The sequence below is a fragment of the Ornithorhynchus anatinus genome, chromosome 15 (genome assembly GCF_004115215.2).
Source record: "Ornithorhynchus anatinus isolate Pmale09 chromosome 15, mOrnAna1.pri.v4, whole genome shotgun sequence".
NCBI classification, from domain to species: domain Eukaryota; kingdom Metazoa; phylum Chordata; class Mammalia; order Monotremata; family Ornithorhynchidae; genus Ornithorhynchus; species Ornithorhynchus anatinus.
Window position 1 is genome coordinate 22,161,297 of NC_041742.1, and position 22,345 is coordinate 22,183,641.

The 22,345-nt window shown below is 43.7% G+C and overlaps 1 protein-coding gene across 3 annotated transcripts in view; it reads left to right on the forward strand.

Annotated features, from left to right (window-relative positions):
* Positions 1-22,345, forward strand: part of FRMPD4 (FERM and PDZ domain containing 4) — a 274,830-nt gene that overhangs the window by 163,641 nt on the left and 88,844 nt on the right. For all 3 annotated transcript variants that reach the window (XM_029079953.2, XM_029079950.2, XM_029079951.2), the window contains exon 2: positions 6,404-6,520. In XM_029079953.2, the coding sequence (XP_028935786.1) occupies positions 6,404-6,520 (117 nt within the window). The remainder of the gene's footprint in view (positions 1-6,403; positions 6,521-22,345) is intronic.

Here is a 22,345-nt window from a genome sequence, read left to right on the forward strand (position 1 = left end):
GTTTGCGTGGGGAGGAAGGGCAGATTTTAGCCATGTTGTGAAGATTGTACCAACGGGATTTAGAGAGAGATCGAATACTTGGGTTGAATGCGACAGGGGGGTCAAGATAAACCAAAGGTATGAGCTTGTGAAACAGGAGGGTGGTGGTGCTGTCTACAGTGATGGGAAGGTCGGGGGAGGACAGGGTTTGGGTAGGAAGATGAGTTCTGTTTTGGACACGTTAAGTTTCAGGTGACGGCAGAGCATCCAAGTAGAGATGACACGAAGGCAGGAGGAAATGCGAGACTGCAGAGGGAGATAGATCAGGGCTGGAGATTTAGATTTGGGAATCATCCACTTCAAGGTGGTAGTTGAAGTCATGGGAACAAATGAGTTCTCCTAGGAAATGGGAGCAGATGGAAAATAGAAGGGGACCCAGTCATTAGACTAGGAATAGATTGCTGCCCGAACTAGATAAGAGCTCAAAGGACTGGGATTAAGGAAACTGAAGTTGGTTCTGTATCCTGCCCTGCCGCTCACTAACAGTGTGTCAGTGAACAAGTCACCAGCCAGTTCTGAGGCTCATCCAGTGGAGACAGTAATGCACACGTATGCGTTTTGAGCCTGGGAGTAATACCAGAGAGATCTTTCCAACTGAAGTTCTATAAAATGTAAGGTATTACAGTAAAGGCTCTGTTGTCCAGCATCTTACTAACTGGAAAGCTCTCAAAAGCAGTCTGTGATGACCCGATATGGGGCGGGGCAGTTCCTTGTGGAGGAGCTTGTGTGTGAGTCCTGAAGGCCGCTTCCTCGGGGCTTTTGCATCATGCATCTGGTAATCTGTTTCTCAGTCAGCCGTAGCTCCGTCAATCAGTGAATTCCCTCTCCCCACTGGATATGGTTCGCTTGTTTTTGCTAATGTAGTGAGCGGACAGTGTAAAACTTATAACCAAAGCTGTTAGGACTCTCCTAGACTGGATTAAACTGCTCTCCTAAACTTCTGTATATATCTTGAATGTAAACATGGCCAGAGTTTGCCGTCTTGAGGACTCCTTGCTCCTCACCTGTTCCTAGGGCTAGTTTTTAAGTTTTGAGTCCCGTTGTGGGACAGGAAGTGGGAGGGTGGGGATCTGATTATCTTCTATGTGTCCCCAAGATTTAGTACAATGCAACTGATTCTCCCTCACCCACTTCCTTTGCCCCTCTATGCTCTCCACTCCCTATAGCCCCCACTCCCCACCCTTGGCGTGAGGGATTCCCTAATCTACCCGATTAACCTGCCACCCTGGTTTGTTGTATGGTGCTGGGGTGGGGCTGGGAAGGTGAAGAGGGGTGTGGAGGAAGGAGAAGCAATGTGGTTTCATGAAAAGAGCATGGGCCTGGCAGTCAGAGGACTTGGGTTCTAATCCAGACTCTGCAAGTTTCTTGCTCTGTGACCTTGGGCAACTCACTTCACTTCTCTGTGCCACAGTTTCCTCAACTGTAAAATGGGGATTAAATCGTACTCCATCCTAATTCAACAGTGAGCCCATGTGGGACAGGGACTGCGTCCAACCTGAAAAACCCGTATCTACCCCAGCACTTAAAATTGCACTTTCCAAGGGCTTAGTATGGTGCTCTGCACACAGTAAGCTCTCAATAAATACGATTGAATGAATGAACAGTGCTTGACACATATTAAGTGCTTAACAAATGCCATAAAAAAAAGGAGAGCTCTCTTCTAGCTGGGGATGAGGTGGAGAGGAGTAAGTTGGATAACAGCGGGATACACTTGCTCTGATCCCATGGAGCTCAGAAGTAAATGCAGATTGGGAAGTCACAGGAAGGAAGAGCAGAGAGAAAGGAGAAGGAGCAATCCAGAGGGATAGAAGGGCCAGGGAACATCTTGGTATGGGACTACAGACCTCTGAGAAAGCTATCCATAGAACCAAGTGAAGATCCGTAATGGAGCCCTGACCCAATTTAGGTTTAGAGAGGGGATGAGTCAAACAAGAGTCTGCAAATATGTTTACTCTCTGTTGAGTCTGTCTTGACTTCAGTCAGATGCAAATGTTTACTTAGACTCAGGTTACATTTTATTTTCAGAGGGGAAATGCTTCATTCATTATCCTCCAAACAATATGTACTGAATAAATCCCAGTGATTGATCAAAACTCTGGCCAGGTGAGCATTTTCTATTGTTGTTATTACTGTGATAATAATAATGGTATTTGGTAAGCGCTTAGTATGTGTCCAGCACTGATCTAAGTGCTGGGGTAAGATATAAGAGAAGCAGCGTGGCTCAGTGGAAAGAGCCTGGACTTGGGAGTCATAGCTCATGGGTTCGAATCCCAGCTCCGCCGCTTGTCAGCTGTGTGACTGTGGGCAAGTCACTTCACTTCTCTGTGCCTCAGTGACCTCATCTGTAAAATGGGGATTAAGACTGTGAGCCTCGTGTGGGACAACCTGATTACCCTGTATCTACCCCAGCGCTTAGAACAGTGCTCTTCACATAGTAAGCGCTTAACAAATACCAACATTATTATTATTATTTATTATAAGTTAATCAGTTGGACACAGTCCCTGTTGCATAAGGGGCTCACACTTTTATCCCCATTTTACAGTTGAGGTATCTGAGGCACAGAGAAGTTAAGTGACTTGCCCAAGGTCACACAGCAGACCTATGGTGGAGATGGGATTAGAACCCAGGTCCTTCTGACTCCCAGCTCCATGCTCTATCCACTAAGCCACATTGCTTGGCACTGCTTCTGGGTTAGGGTGGTACGTGGCTTCAGTTCCCTTACTGAGTGGTTTGCCCCATCCATTCAGTCATGCCCCTGGATTCATTTTGGTCATTCACCTGTAGGCACGATATTACAGTAAAAACTTTGTTTTCCAGCATCTTACTACCTGGAAAGCTCGGGAAAGCAGCATCTCTATAGATCCCATACGTGCTTGATCCTTCATAGTAGAGGAATTTCCGTGTCTTCATCTTTATCCACCAGTGAGAATATTGGCAGTGATGCCTTTAACAGGTGCTCCTTTCTTTACAGACACTTTTAATTTCGTAAATGCTATTAAACCTTTCCAGCTGAAAAATGTTAGCAGATTTTGCTGTCTTTTAAAACAAATTATTCACTTTACTAATCATCTGGATATTGTGGTGGAGGAGGTTGCATTTGTTTAGACTTTTGGATTTCTTCATTTTTGAAATTAACTCTTTTTTTTCCTTTAGCTGATGGAAAAGGCTATTATTTGTAGAAAACATGCTGAAATGTGTTTCACTGCTTCTTAAATGTACTGAACAGCACTGAATTTATTTTGTAATGAAATTCAGACTTCTACTCTCAGTTATAATTTTCTACTTTACATGTAAATTATATTAGGAAGGACTGGATCTTTCCTCAGTAGTGATTAAGGTTTCAAAAAACAAAAAAGAGATTTGTTTGTTTTTTAATAAGGTAGATCCTTTTGGGAAGGTGAACTCTATACAGTCATAAGCTATTTAGTAATCCACATTGAATCGTTGGGTCTTCTGTGGCAGAAACAGTCACTCAGTAACTTCTTCCAGAATATTGCTTTGGGAAAACTTTTTAAATAAATGGATAGATAGAATAATGCATCCGAATCGAGTTGATGACACTTCTGTAAACGTAAAGATTTATTTTTCAGGACATAGTGGATTCAAATAGTAGTAGATTACTAGTCGCAAGCTTGCCTCAGATTGGTATTGGTGGTTTATAACTCATATCATCTCACTTCTTAGCATCGCTACATCACAACGTTTACAAGAAAGATCATCTCATCTACTCCAACAGCCCTATCTCTCCTCCCTTGCCCTTTCTCAAAATGCTTCCAGGCCTTGTATTTTATCGCTCACCAGAGCCAAGAAAATGGAAGCAGGAGTTGTAGCCCTTAAGGCTATACCGTAGGGTATATTTACACATGGTTTGCCGGGGGCAACAGATGATGGGGAGGGGAGAATTCTGGATAGGCTAGAACTGGGTGTTAGATGCCTTCTGCCACTTGCCTGCTGGGTGCCCTTGGTCAAATCACAGTAAATCAATCAATTGTATTTTTTGAGCACTTACTGTGTGCAGAGTACTGTCTAAGTGTTTGGGAGACTTCAACAGAGTTGGTAGACATGTTCCTCTCCACTTCACTTTCCTTATCTGTAATGGGGATTAAATACTCTTCCCAGTGGACTGAGAGCTCCATGTGGGACGGGGCTTGTATTTCATCTGATTTCATTATAAACTATCCCCAGTGCTCAGCACAGTGTTGGGCATGTAGTAAGAGAGTAGTAAATATTACTCTTAGTAGTAATAATAATAAATGCTGGGGGTGGGGAGGGAAGAGTGACTCCTCTTTGGTGACTTACTTTATATTACAGCTCTTTGCAACTCTGCTGCAAGTTACAGATTTAAATCGTCTTTTGTTGTCCGTGTTGTGCACTAACACAAAACGTGCTTCTGGGGATGTATTGGGATATGTCATAGCACCTGTGTATTTACATCATTATTGGTGACTTGCCTTTGTCTTCAGGGTTCAGTAAGGCAATTATAATTAGCAGTAATACTATTAGAGTGCTGGTTTCTGGATTGTGCTTTTGTAATCAATGCTTAATAGGCAGTACTGAGTCCAAAAGAAAAATGGTGTGGACAATACAGAACAGCAGATTAGTGTAGAGTAGTGGGGAGTCACCTCCTTGTCCCCTAGTGTTCAGCTTTCAGGGCTGCTGGATGAGGGTGGCGACTGTGTTTGTGTGTTTGTTTTAGTAGCTCTGGAGCAGCAGTGATATTGGGGATACATATGCTCACCTCCTCCAAGAGGCCTTCCCAGACTGAGCTCCCCTTTTCCCTCTGCTCCCTCTACCCCCCCTTCACCTCTCCTCAGCTAAGCCCTCTTTTCCTCCTTTTCCTTCTGCTCCTCCCCCTCTCCTTTCCCATCCCCTCAGCACTGTACTCGTCCCCTCAACTGTATATATTTTCATTACCCTATTTATTTTGTTAATGAGATGTACATCACCTTGTTTCTATTTATTTGTTATAGTTTTAATGAGATGTTCATTCCCTTGATCCTATCTATTGCCATTGTTCTTGTCTGTCTGTCTCCCCCCATTAGACTGTAAGCCCATCAAAGGGCAGGGACTGTCTCTATCTGTTACCGATTTGTCCATTCCAAGCGCTAAGTACAGTGCTCTGCACATAGTAAGTGCTCAATAAATACTATTGAATGAATGAATATAGAGAAGAGCACAAGAGAACTGGAGCTGAGTAGCAGCTGGTTTCTGGAGGAGAAGTGATAGAGTAAACAGGCCACAGATGAGAGAGGCTGAATAGCCAGACGCTTTTCCCTTGCCTCCTGCTTCTGCTCAACCTACCCGGTTTCATCCCTGGGAGTGGGTTAGAGGCAGAAGGGAAGGCACATTCCGAAGCTATCTGGGACAGTCGAGCCTGGGGAGAAAGACTGGCAGGCTTTGGATGGGAGTAGGGTCAGAGCTGGTGAGAGCTTAAAACTTCTCAGGGAAAATCAGGAGTTGACTGTTTGTGTTGTTAGAGTTCCTCGAGTTTAAGTGGAAAGTACAGGATGACTAAGTGAAAACCTGTACATAAAGGCTGTTCTGCAGATGGGCCATTGTTGTAGAATTTACTTGAAAGAACATAAGCAGTGCCATTACAGGATCTCAAATGTTTTATCTCCAAATGTCTCAACAGGATGCTGGAGGAACTTTGTGATGTTTGCCCAATTTGACAGGAATCCTCGGGGTTAGGGATACACCATCTAGCCTCTGTAATAATAATAATAATAGAATTAAGCACTTACTCTGTGGCAAATACTCTACTGAATGGCAAATACTCTACTGAGTGCTGGACATAATGATCAAATAGGAAACCGGCCCTGTCCCGCAGGCTCACAGTCTAAGGGGATAGGGAGAACAGGTAAAGTAACCATTTTACAGATGAGGAAACTGAGAGATGGAGAAGTTAAGTGACTTGATCATGGGGATACAACAGGCAAGTGGTAGAGACAGGAATTAGAACCCAGGTGTGCTACTCCCAAGCCCATGCTCGTTCCACTAGGCCACCCAGCTGTAAGTTTTTTCCTGTTGATTCAGTAGTATTTATTGAGCGCTTACTATGTGTAGAGCACTGTACTAAGTGCTTGGAATGTACAGTTCCAGCCTTAACTTTCCCTCTTGGAACCCCTTGTGGACCACTCATCCAAGAATGTATTCAAACTCTTCTTGAACTTGCTGATAATTGTGGTGCATTAACAAGCAAAGCCTAAGGCCTTTTGTTTCCAGATTGGGTCTTGAGAGATCGAGAGGGACACTGATATAATTATGTTCTGTTCAGACATTTCCTCCTAAGGGAATTGGAATAGAAGTATCCTGGAGGGTTTCTCATGGTGGTTTGTTGTTGTTTTTGTTGTTGTTTTTCAGCCACAGAACCAAGTCTTCAGGCTGGCCACCTCCCACAGGAACCTGGAGCGTGAACCAGGGACCACCTTATGGGTGGGAGATGACGACAACCAGAGATGGGAGAGATTACTTCATCAAGTAAGTGGAACAGATTTTGTTACACAAAAATACAATCCTGCAGTAATAAAAATAAAGCATTTAGGTGTTATGGGCTGGACTGCTTAATTGCTACTGGCTCAGCTTTATCACCCTGCTCTTTATCTACCCTCTTCACTACACTGAAGGTATATACTTGGGTTCCCTTTACGGCAGTGTAGGATAGAAGCAAGCAGTGGTAAAATGCTATTTGTTATAGAAATGAAAATGTTCCCAAGAGTTGCTCTGCAAGGCATTCAGCGATTTTTTTTCTCAAATTACTAGTTTTGCTAAATGTCTAGTGAAAACTCATGCATCGTTGATTTTATATAAATGAAAATTCAAGAAGAAAAGTACTTTGGAATGGCAGAATGCTCTTCATTTTGATCAACTTGGGAATTTTGAACAAGCAATTCTTTTAGTCTGCCTAATAGAGTCCTAATTAAAATATAGACCTATAAATATTTTAAATGTTAAATTATTCTATTTAGCATATAACATGAGCCTTAATTTAATTGTTCTTGGTGTGCTACAATAATCAAGGCAGATTTGATTTCTTGGCCTAAAATTTTAATGGAAAAATAATGGACCAGTTGGAATTTATGAAAATACTAAGATAAATGTATAGTGTATTTTTGGAGTTCGTTTAGTGGGCAGTTAAGTCCAGTTAGAGGAATGGATTTTTCCTTTCCTATGACTGGACTTTAGGGTTTGAGTCTGTTCCAGGGTAGCGTTCTTCTTCTGGCAATAAATGGAAATCCAAGTAGAAACAAATTGATTTGAAGTAATTGGACTATCAGTTTGGTTCACCTTTATGCATTTCCATTACTCTCCCTGACATTTTCAAGTATTAGTATGTGTCAATTTATGGTTTACTCTGGTCTAGCGCCTCCCACCATAAGCTTTCGAGACTAAGAGTCAGCCTAGTGTATAAAGCTTTCTCGAATAAAGGTATTCTTTGTACCGATTACCAGATTTCCTAAGTCATTAGTTTCACTTTCCAAGTTCTCTTCCATTTTGTTTCCAAAATGAGTTAACTATGATTTTCCTTGCCCACCTGAAAAGCATACATGTAGTATTCCACTTTCTCTCTCTCTTTCTGTCACTCTCCATCATTCACTCTCCTCCCTCTCTCCTCACGTTTACTCTCAACTTGTTCATTCTGTCCACTTTCTCTCCACACTCTTTTGCTCTTTTATCTCTTCTCTATTTCTTTCCTCTTTCTTCTTGCTCCCTCCTTTCTCCCCTCCCTGTCTCTCACCCAATCTCTAGTTTATTAAATTCTCAACTTCATTTCTCACCCATGAGGTAAATGCTAGTCACGAAGAAGTACCCTAATTACTATGCATCAGCGTAGCTGCTGTTGGCAATATTGAATAAATTAGGACTCATTAGTGTTAGAAATTAAAAGGGCATTTTGAAAGTTAATTTAGTTGGTAATTAGTATTTTGTAATATTTCATTGTTTGCTAATACCCTTTGAATGAACATGGGTCCCTCATTCTTGATCTAGCCCCTTGATTGGGGAGAGATATGATATTCTTTCACAGTGTAATTCTCCCAAGTACCAAGTTGCTGAAAATCCCTCACTTCACTATTGTCTAAAATAGCTGACAAACTTCCAGTTTCCCCAAGGCAGAATAGTGTTCGACTAGGTCATGAGGAGAAGATGAGAAGATAAGCGAGTTCCAGGGAGTGACAAGGGTTTAAACTTTACATTTTCATGTCAGAATTGTACCAGGGCATCCAAGATAGGTAGGGGCCATTGGGAATGTGTCCACCTCCTGAATCTTCCATCATCTATCCAAATCATAGATGTGATTTAATAGGATGAGAGAGTGCCAAACAGGATTAAGGCTGATGGCAGAGAAAATAAAGGAGTGAAAATCTGTTTCCTTACTATCCAATAATAACTTGCAAGCATCTTCAGGCTCCAGTGATAGAATACACAAGGCACTCTTATACATGGTACATGATGCATAAGCCTGCCCTTCAAGACGTTGCATTCTAAGAAAAGGCAGCAAAGATCCACACATTATTAAATACCCATGAGGTCTGGCTGTGAGTGGAGGTTATGAGCTGATCAGAGTTTATGCATCCATATTTAGAGGACAGTGTTTTATAAAGAAAGGTTATATTTCTACCATTGTAAGCTAAAGGACTTTGGAAACCTGGAGTTTGGATTAGTACACCTCAAGAAAAACCTGAACAGGAAAGAAGTGATCATGAACTCCTGGAGGGCAGGAACTGTGGTGTTTTTTTCCTTTCATTGTACGCTATCAAGGACCTAGTATAGTACCTTGTGTATCGATGATGATAATGAAATAGTGAGGATGAGGGTATAGGTGAGATCAACTCCTTCGATTGGTTTTTCAAGTTACCTTGGTGAATACATCCCGCGCTGCTTAGCGAGGCTTATTCTAGGATTCTAGGGAAGCACCACTGCTAATCGAGAAGACAATCCTCACAGTGGCCCATTAAGTTGAGTCACTTCCTCCTTAATGTAGTGGAACTGCTAATTCTGGAAACTGAATTGCTCTGGATTAGTAATGGGACTCCACACCTCCCATTTCAGTCACGAGTATAGTTTGGTCCAGGTTAGTTAGTGATTCAGCCACTGCCTTCAAACAGTTTCTGAACAGCCTGTGTACAATGTCATCAGACGTCAGCCTGATGCTCTAAAAGCACTATGTGAATCAGTCAATCAGTGGTATTCATTGAGCGCTTACTCTGGGCAGAGAACTGTCCTGTGTTCTTGGAATAGTGCAGTGCAGCAAAATTATCATATGGATATGAACGAGGTGCAGTTTTTAGCCAAACGTTATCTTCAGCAGGGGCCTAAGGGCTGATTGGGAAAGGATTGCAGAACCATGGAAATCAGAACTGGAAAAGACCTAGCCAAGGGGGCCTGAGTTCTCATCTAATCCCAGCATTGCCACTTGCCCACTGTGTGACCTTGGACAAGTCACTTAACTTCTCTGTGTGTGTTTCTCATCTGTAAAATGAGGATTAAATACCTGCTTTCTCGCTCTTAGACTGTGAGCCCCTTACTGAGCAGGGATTGTTGTGTCCAACACGATTATAACATAGTATTTATTAAGTTCTTACTGCATGTGGAGAACTGTACTAAGCACTGGAAGAGATTACACAGGAGGAATTTAGACACAGTCCCCTGACTGGGGTGTAGGGGGCTGGGAGGAGTAGGGGAATCGCAATCTACAAATCTTGTAGATTTTTAGACAGTGTTTGGCCCACAGTAAGGACTTGACAATATCCACAGATATGCAGCAGATTATAAGATCCTTGAGGGCGGGGGTCTACCAATTCTATTACATTCTCCCAAGTGCTCAGTGCTGTGTTCTGTTCACAGGAAGCCCTTAATTCAATAGTATTTATTGAGCGCTTACTATGTGCAGAGCACTGTACTAAGTGCTTGGAATGTACAAATCGGTAACAGAGACAGTCCCTGCCCTTTGACGGGCTTATGGTCTAATCATGAATGCCACTGATTGAGCTCTCCTCTTAGCAGTGCAGAATCATTCCCCCAAGTGTATTTTCTCCTGGTTTTGATGTTGAATGTTCTTTGAAGCTTACTTAGAATATCAGCTCTTTTTCCTAGGCGACTGTTTCCTTAGAGTGACCCCATACTTACGATTTCAGGGCTTCTTATACCCTAAAAAGACAGCATCTTTTTATCATTTCTAACAACCTGTAAAGGGCAGGATTGAAACACATCGTGAAAGGTGACTGGTGATTTTCTTGGTCGGCCAACCCGCTGAGCTGTTTCCCAATGAATACGGAGCGTAATGGGGCTCCAGTTTGCAGATCCTTTGCTGTATTCTTCATCGTGAAAGGTGACTGGTGATTTTCTTTGTCGGCCAACCCTGTTGAGCTGTTTCCCAGTGACTATGGAGAGTACTGGGGCTCCAGTTTGCAGATCCTTTGCTGTATCCTTCAAACATTGCAGCATAGAACGGGCTGGAAAGGCCCAGACCTACCACACAGCCCCGCTTCTCTCCAGCTGTGATGGGGAAAGAAAGAGTCAGGTGTGGGTTCCTCAATTCCGATTCTCTGATTCGGCTACTAGATTCCATCATGTAGTAGCTTGAGGATCGTGGTGAATTTCTCAGGATAGCCGAATGTCCCTCGTCCTTTCCAGAGCCCTGTCCTGTTGGTGGTGGTAAATGCCTTTGTTAGATCAAGAAACACAGTACTGAGGTCTTGATGTTGCTCTCTGTACTTTTTCTATCTTGCTGCAAAGATCATATCTGCAGGGCTACACTTAGATCTGAAACCAAAGGGAAGCAGCATGGCATAGTGGAAAGGAGCAGGATCTGGGCTCTAGTCCCAGCCCTGCCTCTTGCCCGCTGGATGACCTTGAGCAAGTCCTGTCTCTCTCTTCTCGGGGCTTCAGTTCCCTCATCTGCAGAATGGGCATCAAATACCTGTTCTCCCTCCTATTCAGACTGGGTGTCCCATGAGAGACAGGGACTGTGTCTGGCTTTATTACCTTGTATCTACCTCAGGACACATAGTAAGCACTTAATCATCATTATTATTTTACCATCAATAGTATCATCTTTTTTAAAAAAAAGACAGCTAGACTAATGGAAGCCTCGGTTTCTGGTACGGTCAATTCAATTTCTTCTCACGCTGGAGAAGCAGCGTGGCTCAGTGGAAAGAGTGCGGGCTTTGGAGTCAGGGTTCATGAGTTCGAATCCCAGCTCTGCCACTTGTCAGCTGTGTGAGTGTGGGCAAGTCACTTAACTTCTCTGTGCCTCAGTTCCCTCATCTGTAAAATGGGGATTAAGACTGTGAGCCCCACGTGGGACAACCTGATTCCCCTATGTCTACCCCAGCGCTTAGAACAGTGCTCGGCACATAGTAAGCGCTTAACAAATACCAACATTATTCTCCCGGTGCAATAAAAGTACCAAATGCTTGGGCCCTCCTGTTTCTAGGAATAAAGCTGCAGGAGGGAGATGCTGTAAATTGATAATCTTATCCTCAACAGTGATCTACTGTTTGGGAAGCTTACATTTAAAGCCAAAGGAATTTAAGTGAAGATTACCCTCCATTCTCTTGTTTGGATTAAGGATTCTTAAACAGACATATCACATCCTAAGTAGACAAGGGTTTTTGCAACAAAGAAAAAAAAACTGCAAATAATTTACTCATTGCAGGAACAAGTGCCTCTTTGCTAAATTATTTCCTAGCCCAGGAATCTACTCAGAGGGCAGAAAGAATAGGGTAATTTGGACATGTAGGGGCAAAGAGAATCTGAGCGCATCACCCCAAAAAGTAAAAGGAATTTTAGTTGCAATTCAAAGACTTACAGCCTGAACATTAATAAAATCTGCTTATCCCCTTCCTTGAAAGAAACTTTCTTTCTTATCTGACAAAGCCCCCAGCGATCTGTAGTGGTCTTAAAATCTACTCCCTGCTCCAAGGCAACATGTCTGTAGGCGCTGTGATAGATCCATGATTATCAGGTCAGATGGTCCCTGTCACATACCAGGCTCATCCCCCCCTCTAGAGTTTAACTCCCACTCTAGACCGTAAGCTCGTTGTGGGTAGGGAATGTGACTGTTTATTGTTATATTGCACTCTCCCAAGCTCGTAGTACAGTGTTCTGCACACATTCAGCGCTCAATATACCATTGAAGGAATGAATGAATGTTTCCAAGCCCGTAGAAGCCTCCTTTGTGGACAGAAAATGTGTCTCCCAACTCCGTTGTGTTGTATTGCCCCACGTGTTTAGTAGAGTGCTCTGCACGCAGTAAGCACTCAATAAATATCATCGATTGATTGAGTAGTTTGATTGAAGGCTTTCGGGGGCACCATCATTTCCCGCTGAGTCTTAGCAGCTCCCTCATTGACCTGTGTTTTGCAGGCCATGCCGGGATTGAATCAAGTGCTGTTTGATTTTTCCCATGTACCCTCTCCAAACTTTGCCACAGCAGGCGCTTGTTGGAGGAAGAGAACCCGACCAAATTCATTTTGTTTTCCGAAGGTCCCAGTGGATGGCATCCTCCGACATTACTCCAGCGCATGGTTTGTGCACACGCTCCCACTGACAGATGGCCCCCTGTAAGCTTCCCACCTCGGCTGGGCTACAATTAGTCCTTTGAGTCAGTGCCCTACAGTCTACTTCTCTGAAATCCAAACCTGTGGAGGGCAGAAGCACCTGGCAAACCAGGTTTTCCTAGCAGCCTGTAATTGAAAAATCACCTTGGGGCAGCTTGACCACCCCCTGGATTCCTGTCAGTGCCATTTGGAGCGCTTGCAGCTCAGCCGAGCCAGCTCTCGTGGAGAGCAATTTTGATCGCCGCCTGTGGCCCTGGCATCGAGAGGTGTCGGCCTCGGCAAGGAACCAGCGGGGCAGCACAAGTGTGAGCCCGACCACGTTGCCGGGCTTCCGGGCCACGGAGTGCAAAGGCAGCAGTAACTCTCTGTTGTGATTATCTCTGGGAAGAGACACTGGTGGGATGGAGAAAAATCTCAGCCTCACCGAGGAGGGCCATGGACCGTCAGCTTACCAGGTGTTGCTGGCAAAGTCCTGATCAATCAGTGGTATATACTGAGCCTCTAATAAGAATGGATCACTCTACTAAGCCCTTTGCAGAGTAATAATAATTGTGGTATTTAAGTGCTTACATTATGTCTGGCACTATTCTTAGCACTGGGATAGATACAAGATAATTGGTGTGACACTGTCCCTGCCTTCATAAGGTACAGGATCTTAATCCCCATTTTATAGATGAGGGAACTGAGAAACGGGAAAGTTAAGTGGTTTGCCCAAAGTCACACAGCAGACAAGTGGTGAAGTCGGGATTAGAACCCAGGTCCTTCCGACTCCCTGGTCCATGCTTTATCCACTGGGCCATGCTGTTTCTCTACAATACAGTACAATGCAGTAGAGTTGGTAGACACGTTCCCTGCCCTCAAGGAGCTAATAGTCTAATGGGGGACACAGACAAACTAAACTAATTAGGGAAAGCAGCAGAATATAAGGCTACATTGTTGGGGTGGGGTGAGTATAATGATTATAACAATAATAATAATTTAAAAATTGTGGTATTTGTTAGGCACTTATTATTTGCCAGACACTGTGCTAAGCACTGGGGTAGATTCAAGGTAATTAATGATAATAATAATAATGTTGGTAATTGTTAAGCATTTACTATGTGCAGAGCACTGTTCTAAGCCCTGGGGGAGATACAGGGTAATCAGGTTGTCCCATGTGAGGCTCACAGTCTTAATCCCCATTTTACAGATGAGAGAACTGAGGCACAGAGAAGTGAAGTGACTTGCCCACATTCACACAGCTGACAAGTGGCAGAGCGGGATTCGAGCCCATGACCTCTGACTCCCAAGCTTGGGCTCTTTCCACTGAACCACGCTGCTTCCCCTGGTTGGACACTGTCCCTCTTCTACACTGGGTTAATAATCTTAATCCCCACTTCATGGATGAGGTAACTGAGGCACCGAGAAGTTAAGTGACTCACCCAAGGTCATGCAGCAGACAAGTGGTGAAATCAGATTTATAACACAGGTCCTTCTGACTTGCAGGCCCTTGCTCTATACCCTAAGCCACACTGCTTCTTCAAGTATCCAGGGGCGGAGAGGGTACAGATCCAAGTGTTTAATCAAGGGAGGGAATACATAGGATGAGGAGAAGTTAGTCAGGGAAGGTTTCCAGGAGGAGATGGGCTTTTAGTGGGACTTGGAAGATGGGAAGGTGGGTGGTCTGTTGGATTTGAAGGAGTAGATATTTGAGAGCAGGGATTGTTTCTACCAATTCTATTGAAGTATGCTCTCCCAAGCACTTAGCATAGTGCTCTGCACACAGTGAGCACTCAATAAATACTGTTGATTGATTACTAGGGAGTTCATTCATTCAATAGTATTTATTGAGCGCTTACTATGTGCAGAGCACTGTACTGAGAGCTTGGAATGAACAAATGGGTAACAGATAGAGACAGTCCCTGCCCTTTGAGGGGCTCACAGTCTAATTGGGGGAGAAAGACAAGAATAGCAATAAATTCATTCATTCAATAGTATTTATTGAACGCTTACTATATGCAGAGCACTGTACTAAGCGCTTGGAATGGACAAATCGGCAACAGATAGAGACAGTCCCTGCCCTTTGAGGGGCTCACAGTCTAATCGGGGGAGAAAGACAAAAATAGCAATAAATTCATTCATTCAATAGTATTTATTGAACGTTTACTATATGCAGAGCACTGTACTAAGCGCTTGGAATGGACAAATCGGCAACAGATAGAGACAGTCCCTGCCCTTTGACGGGCTTACAGTCTAATGGGGGGAGACGGACAGACAAGAACAATGGCAATAAATAGAATCAAGGGGAAGAGCATCTCATTACCAGTCAGGAAGAAGACCTAGACATAAAGCTTTTCCCCAAGGAAGGTGAGGTCAATCAATCAGTCAATCAGTGTATTTATTGCACATTCGCATTGTTCAGAGCACTGTACTGAGTGCTTTGGAAGAGTGCAGTGGAATACACAGACATGATCCCTGGCCTCAAGGAGTTTACAGACTAGCAGGGAAGAACAGTCCAAGGTGAGCTCTGTTTACCTAAATTCTCTGCTCCATTAGGTTATGTAAGAAAGATCTGTGGTGGGTTTTATGCTAGAGAGATGTGGAATTTAGAGAACAGGATTTCTTCTAAATATACAGTGAAAAAGCCTTTTGGGGGTTTAATCTGCTCATTAGATGAATATGTTCACTTTAATCAAAACCACTGTTTTTCTTTCAGCCCCAAATCAAACAAATGTGGGATGTTTTAGCCTCCAAAGACCAGTTCTAAATGCTGCATAAGTATACGGTGGTTAGGGTTTGACCTCATTTTCTACCTCATAAGAAAGTTTTCCACATCAGAGAGGATTTCAGTCCCAGAGGGCTCCAAATTCAAACCCTCTATGCTCATCTCCTGTCAGCGTTATTAATCCAGTTACTTTTAAGTACTTCAAAAATAGTATTTTATAAAAAGCTAAGAGGTCTGCAGGCATGAGAAAGTTTACTCAGACCTTGCACCCCTCGCTTCTCCACCAATGGCCTTCTGAATAAAAAACCAGGTAGGGATTTGTATTATGTCACCTCTAGAGACTGGTTCAACAGGGAAGGCTTCTGTAAGCCTGATTTAAGAAAGGGGCTTAATTGTAGTCTTTAAGTGCTTACTCTGTGTTGAGCACTGGGGTAGACGTAAGATCAGCAGATGGGCCACAATCTCTGCCCCCCATTATGGGGCTCATAGTCTAAGGGCCCCTTTTATAGATGAGGAAACAAAGGCACCGAGAAGCTATGTGACTTGCCCAAGGTCACCCAGGAGGCAAATAGCGGAGCCAGGATTAGAGCCCAGTTCCCCCATTCCCAGGCCTATGCTGTTTGCAACTAGATCAAGCTGATGCCCCCCTGACACCCCTTTAATTCTCAGGGCAGCACTTTTCATTCAAGTTTCTTAAGTGGTTCACTGAGTGTTAGTTCCCTCATCTTCACAGTACCCCTGTCAAATGAGTCTTGCCCAGTGTTTTCCATATTCAATAAATGGGGTCAACAGGAAGTTAAGTTGCTTGTCCAAGGTCATACACCAATTCCGCTTCGATGCAGTGAACAACAGAGCCCAAGGCCCCAATCTATTGCTATTAACCACATGAATGGCTTTGGGGTCATTTCGCTGTGAGTTTCTACTTCCTACTCTGCGGTGATCTGGGATTTGCAAAAAAGGAAAGGTCCATCCGATGAAATTGTGACGTCAATTCCCATTGTGCCAGAGGTCTTGCTGTGCCGGAAAGGGGTCGGTGTGCTGGTCCCGGTCCAGAACTCACTCTCTCGTTCCACTTGCACCTGCTCTCTGCAGCCTCAGGCTTCCTTGGAGAGGATAAGGTCATAGGGGGCAGGGGGAAGGCCTAAATTCAAGCAACAGTTGGCTGCACCCCCACATTTTCTTTTGATGCCCAGATTGTTCAAGACCGTGGTACTTATTGAGTGCTTCCTGTGTGCGGAACACTGTACTAAACACTTGGGATTACAACAGAGTTGGTAGACACGATCCCCGTTCTCAAGGAACAGGAATTTCCAGATTGAACAGGACAAATAGTCATTCTCTTAACCCCCTATGAAGAGAAGAGAAAGGGACATTGAAAAAGGAGAACAAAGCAGCAGAGGAATACACATGAAAAACACAGAGAAAGACAAACCCCGAGAGATCTAGAAACACCATCACGCAAGGAGAGAATGACATCCTTAATCCCATTCCTCACTAGTCACCCAATCCAGCTTCAACTCCCACTTTACCATCGCCTAGCCATTCCGCTTCTCTGCTGTTCCTTGAATCCAGTCACTGAATGTGAAAAAAAATAAACTGGTCTGAACAATTCTGTTTTATCTGTTTCTGTCATTTCATGGCCACAGAGCTTTAAGTAAACTTCCAATGTATTGTAGTAAAATGTGCTTCCTCCCCAGTTCAGAACATATGACTGAAGCCTAGGATAACTGCCTTCCCTTGAGTTATCATGCTTTCATTTGTACAAGCTCATATATTCTTTCAGTAAGATTGCCTTCAGGTAGTATGGAATCGTCAACATTCTTGTTCCACTTGTTGGACAAATCTCAGCCTCTTCCAAAATCTACTCCTAAAGGATCAGAAAGTCATTTAAATCTCAAAAGCACCTAGCCCACCTCTACTACAGAGTGTTTTCCCTTGGTCTCTAACACCACCATCGAAAGCCTTTTCCCTGTGGCTTCTTTTGAAATGAACAGTAGCCGTCTGGTGGCCAGCAGAGCATTGGAAATGCCTGTAACAGCACCGTGGGAACTGTAACTCCTACTGCACATCCTTTTAAAGGGAAATAATGGACAGATGATAATGAGAGAAATTTAAATTCCAAGGAGAAACTACTTTGAGGGAAAAACCAGCATCTCCTACTGAGCATGTAAGGCTTCTGACATTTTAATAAAATTGCCTCTTTTTCCATGAGCAGAAATGTCAACCAAGCATTGTGTTAAAATGCTTCATCTTAGGTACACAGTTGGTTGTGGTGTTGATCTCCCAAAGTTCTTGCTTCTAGATAGGTTGGTGGTGGTGTTTATAAAGATTGGGATGAAAATGTAGAGTTGATATTTTATTTTCTCATGCCAGAGAGTTGTATTCTGTATGGTTCCCTTCCTGGATCCCATATATTTCTTGTTCAATTTCCAGATGGCTCTGTGGCTAGTGAAATTGGGTTATCTGGTTATGATGTTTCCAGGATTTCTCAGCCAAAAATCCTAGGTGCAAGAGCCTCCAGGCTCCAGTCAGCCTCAGTGGGGTCCTAAAGCCCTCTAGGTCTTCTAATGTAGGTTTGGGGACCTTCTCTACTCAGGGCTCCCATGTCCCTGCACCCATATTTCTGCCGTCACCCTTCGAATGAAGCCGAGGCAAGGTCCTGGAGGCGAACTAGCATACCACCTCCCTCCAGGGGCTGGTTTACTGGGAGCTTGTGGTTAAAGCGCTCCCTCCCTCTCCCGTCTCTCCCTAGGACCGCGTGTCTCCCCAGCACCTGGAGCTTCCCCACCAACTGCTACCATGCAGGCAGACACCGAGATCTGAGATTTGAATCGTGTTGAATTGTTTCTTAATTTTTAACAGTCCAAACTGCCTTTCTCCAGATCTAATACTTCTCCCCCCCGGGACCCTCTGCTCATCCCCATAGACATCCTTGGGCTTGAGCTCCTTTGATTCCCTTGCCTCTTCTCTTGGGGCATCTCAGGTTTTAGTCTCGCCCTTTCCTAGTCATTCAGAAGCAGAGTCTCTCAAGAGCCTCGCTCTTCCAGACTCCTAGCCCCTGGATCGACAACCTCCAAAACCTTACCCGGGATACCCCCGATTAGACTGTAAGCCCATCAAAGGGCAGGGACTGTCTCTATCTGTTACCGATTTGTCCATTCCAAGCACTTAGTACAGTGCTCTACACATAGTAAGCGCTCAATAAATACTATTGAATGAATGAATGAATACCCTCTGAATATCCTGAAGTTTCTAGAGCAGGGAAGTCACTCACTCCTCAGAACTCCTCCAAGAGGGAGAGCTCTTTGCACGGGCTGTCAATCGCTCCCCTGGTTGTGTAAACAGGAGCACAACCAATTACAGGGGGAGGATTTGGACCGTAAGGCGGGGATTAGGAAAGTGGAAAGAAACCCCAGAGTCGTGAGAAGGAGCCTCCCCCATGTTAGGCATCGAAAGGAAGCGACTTGGAGAGCAAGATACCATCTCATTGTCCTAAAGGAGCAGACATGGGTAGCTGATATTGGCCAGAAAGGCTGTGGGGGTGGGGAGAGTAGTGGGTGGTAGCTTCTGGATTTGTCTGGAACAAGCTCCAGTTCAGAGATAGGTGATTATTTCCTGGATCTATTTAAAGATTCAGTGCAAACCTTTGACAGAAGATGTACTGGTAATCTATTTATATCCAGAGTGGGCTGGAGAGATTTGTAAACTGAAAGTAACCAAAAGAGTTATAAAACAAGCTCCACATTAAATGGAAATGAATGTTAGAGCATGTGCTACCTGTGCATCTTTTTTAGATTGCAAACTCTTAGGGATACTGTGTTTTTGAGTAGTACCTTTCCTAGAACCACATGCAAAATATCCTTAATATATTTTTTGATTTCCTATCCTAAGGCATGTAAGATTCTGAAGTTCAGAATGACTCATCACCTCATATATATCCTTGTTAAGGATTTTTTCCCCAAATTATCCTACTTCTGCTTTTTAGCATAATTCTACCCATCTTAATTGCGTCCATTTACTTTCATTTCTGACCCCAGGTATTATGCTAAATGATCTTTAATATATTAGTTCAGTGATAATTACTGAGCTTAATATAGTAACCTTTCATTGAATTTAGTTCCCCGAGTGATGACTCATAATCTAGTTCTTTTAGGCCTTCAAACTCTACTGCTTGATATATCTGCCCATTGTTTGGGGAGAATGTATTCTTTTGGGGGAACCTTAAGCCATATAGATATGGTAACATACTCATTGGTTCAAGGAAACCCTTAAAATCATCACAACATGCACATATTCTCTCTGTTGCCCAGAATAAATCTCTCATATTATAGGTGTTGCTTCCTGGGTGCAAAAGTTTCTCTGTAGATCTATCAGGAAAGGTATTTAATGAACGCTTACTGTGTGCAAAGCATTTTACTAAGCACTTGGGAGAGTAAAATGCCAAAGTGGGTAGATGCAGTCCTTGTACACAAGGATCTTACAACAGAGAGGGGGTGACATATATTAAAATATAATGGATAACTACATAAGTGCTGTGGGGCTGAGCGGGGGTGCCTATCAAGTGCTTAAAGGGTACAAATCCAAGTGCATAGGTGAACCTGAAGAGAGTGGGAGTAGGGAAAAAGAGGGCTTAGATGGGGAAGGCCACTTGGAGGAGATGTCATTTTAATAAGGCTTTGCAAGTCGGGGGATGGCGGTCTGTTGTATGTGAAGGGAGAGGGAATCCCAGGTCAGAGGGAAGACGTGGGCAAGGGGTTGATGACGAGATAGATGAGACTGAGGTATAGTGAGTAAGTTGGCATTAGAGGAACAAAGTGTGTAGGCTAGGTTGTAGCAGCGAGGTAAGATAAGAGGGAGCCAACCTGATTAAGTGCTTTGGAGTAGCCCCAAGCTAGGGGACTTTGCCCCTTTTGTGTAGGGGTGAAGTTCTGATCCACTGTCTAAGAGAACCCCTTCATTAATGGGAGCTAATAATAATAATAATGATCATTTTTGATATTTGCTAAGCGCTGGCTACGTGCCAGGCCCTGTACTAAGATCTGGGGTGGATATAAGCAAATTGGGTAGGACACAGACCCTGTTGCACATGGTGCTCCGAAATTTTTACCCATTTTTCAGATGAGGTTACCGATGCACAGAGAAGTAAGAGACTTGCCCAAACCACACAGCAGACAAGTGGTGGAGCTGGGATTAGAACCCATGACCATAATCCACACACAATCATGCCTGACTCTCCCCAACCCATTACCCCAATAAAGGATATAAGAAATTATGTTTTGGGTCAAATCACGGATGCCGGCCCGGGTATCTGTACTATTAGTGTGATCATTCCCCTCTTTGATAACCCCTTGTCATGGTTAGGGATGGACTTTCAACATCCCTAATGTTTCCCCCTCATTACCTGTCACGGAACCTTCGTCCAGAAATCCATCCCTGCCCTTCTTGAACCTACAGACATTCTGTCTGCACATTTAGAGTGGTCATGAATTCCAGGAAATGTGCCTACCAACTCCACTGTGTGCTGCTTTCCCCAACTCCACTGTGTGCTGCTTTCCCATCTACTTATTTCAGTGTTGTGTGCATAGTAAGTGCTCTATAAATATCACTGATTGAAACTCACCTAGAAGTCAAAGACCTGCACCTCTAAATCAGTTCAACAATTGTTAGGTAATTTAGCCTAGTTTTACTTTGCATCTCAAAATTTCCTGACATTTCCTCTTCATAAACATCAGTCAGTAGTGTTTACTGAACGCTGTGCAGAATGCTGTGTTAAGCGTGTGGGAGAGTAGAGTTAATGGACACAATACCTGCTCTCTAGGAGTTTAAAAATCTAGTGGTGAGAAGCAAATCTCTATTGAGTAAGAGAATGGCAACTCCAAAGGGAAGTGGATCAATGAAGAGAGAGCAGATGGCTTTGGTGTCGGGGTATCTCGGAAAACATCAAGAGAATTGACTACCCTGACCTCCAAAGTGTTCTCCGTAAACATGGCCCTCAAAACGAAGGGAAATTGCACTAGATTTATAATTCTGTAGGGAACATTCCCACCTGATAAGATTGAAAACTAGTTATCCACAAGATTCTGGGTAGCTCCGTCGTTTCCAGCTTTCTCCTGCCCAGTGATTTTCTACATTCAGGTTGCTGTTTTCACTGCAGTGGTATTAGTTCACCTTTCTTTGAGTTAAATTCCATTTACCTCCTATCCATAAGAGTAATTTGCCTAGGTGGTTTTATATTATTTCCCTCACTCCCCTGGTGTTCGCAACATGTTACAGCTCAATATTATCCATGAATATCTGTGGCAAGCTATTTACCACCCTCCCTCCAGCTTTTAATGAAGATGGTGAGTCTGAAGTGCATACCAATCCCTACCGTTCCCTCCTAGCCAAATCCTGTCTATTGGAACTGACTTTGAAAGGAAAGCACTGTATGGGTGTCACATTGTCCTATAAACACTGGGCAAGCATTTTGACATTACAAAGGGGAGAGAGCGCTCTGAGCTGTGAAGAGCCTGAAATCCTAATGCTCCTTTCAAGTTGATCGTCGTCCTTGCTTTCTGTATTGTTCTTTGCCTTTCCTCTCGTGTCGGTCACCAACTCCTTCTCTCTCTTATTATTAGACTGTAAGTCCCTGGAGAGCCAGGGACTGTATCTGTATCTCATCCTTATACTCATTTTTCAGTGCCGAGTACAAGGCTTTGCACGTAATTATTATGGTATTTGTTTAGGGCTTCTCTGTCAAACACTGGGGTAAATAGAAGATAATCAGATCAGACACAGTCCCTCCCATAGAATGCTAATAGTCTAAGTAGGAGGGAGAACAGACACTGAATCCCAATTTGCAGTTAGGAAAGTGAGGCACAGAGAAATGAAATGGCTTGCCCAAGATCACACACACAGGCAAGCAGCAGAGCTGGGATTAGAACTCAGGTCCTTTGGCTCTCGGGCCCTAGGTCTTTCCACTAGGATACACTGCTCCAGACAATGAGTGCTTAATAAATACTACCACTAGACCAGTAGATATTTTTTCCTTCAGGTCTG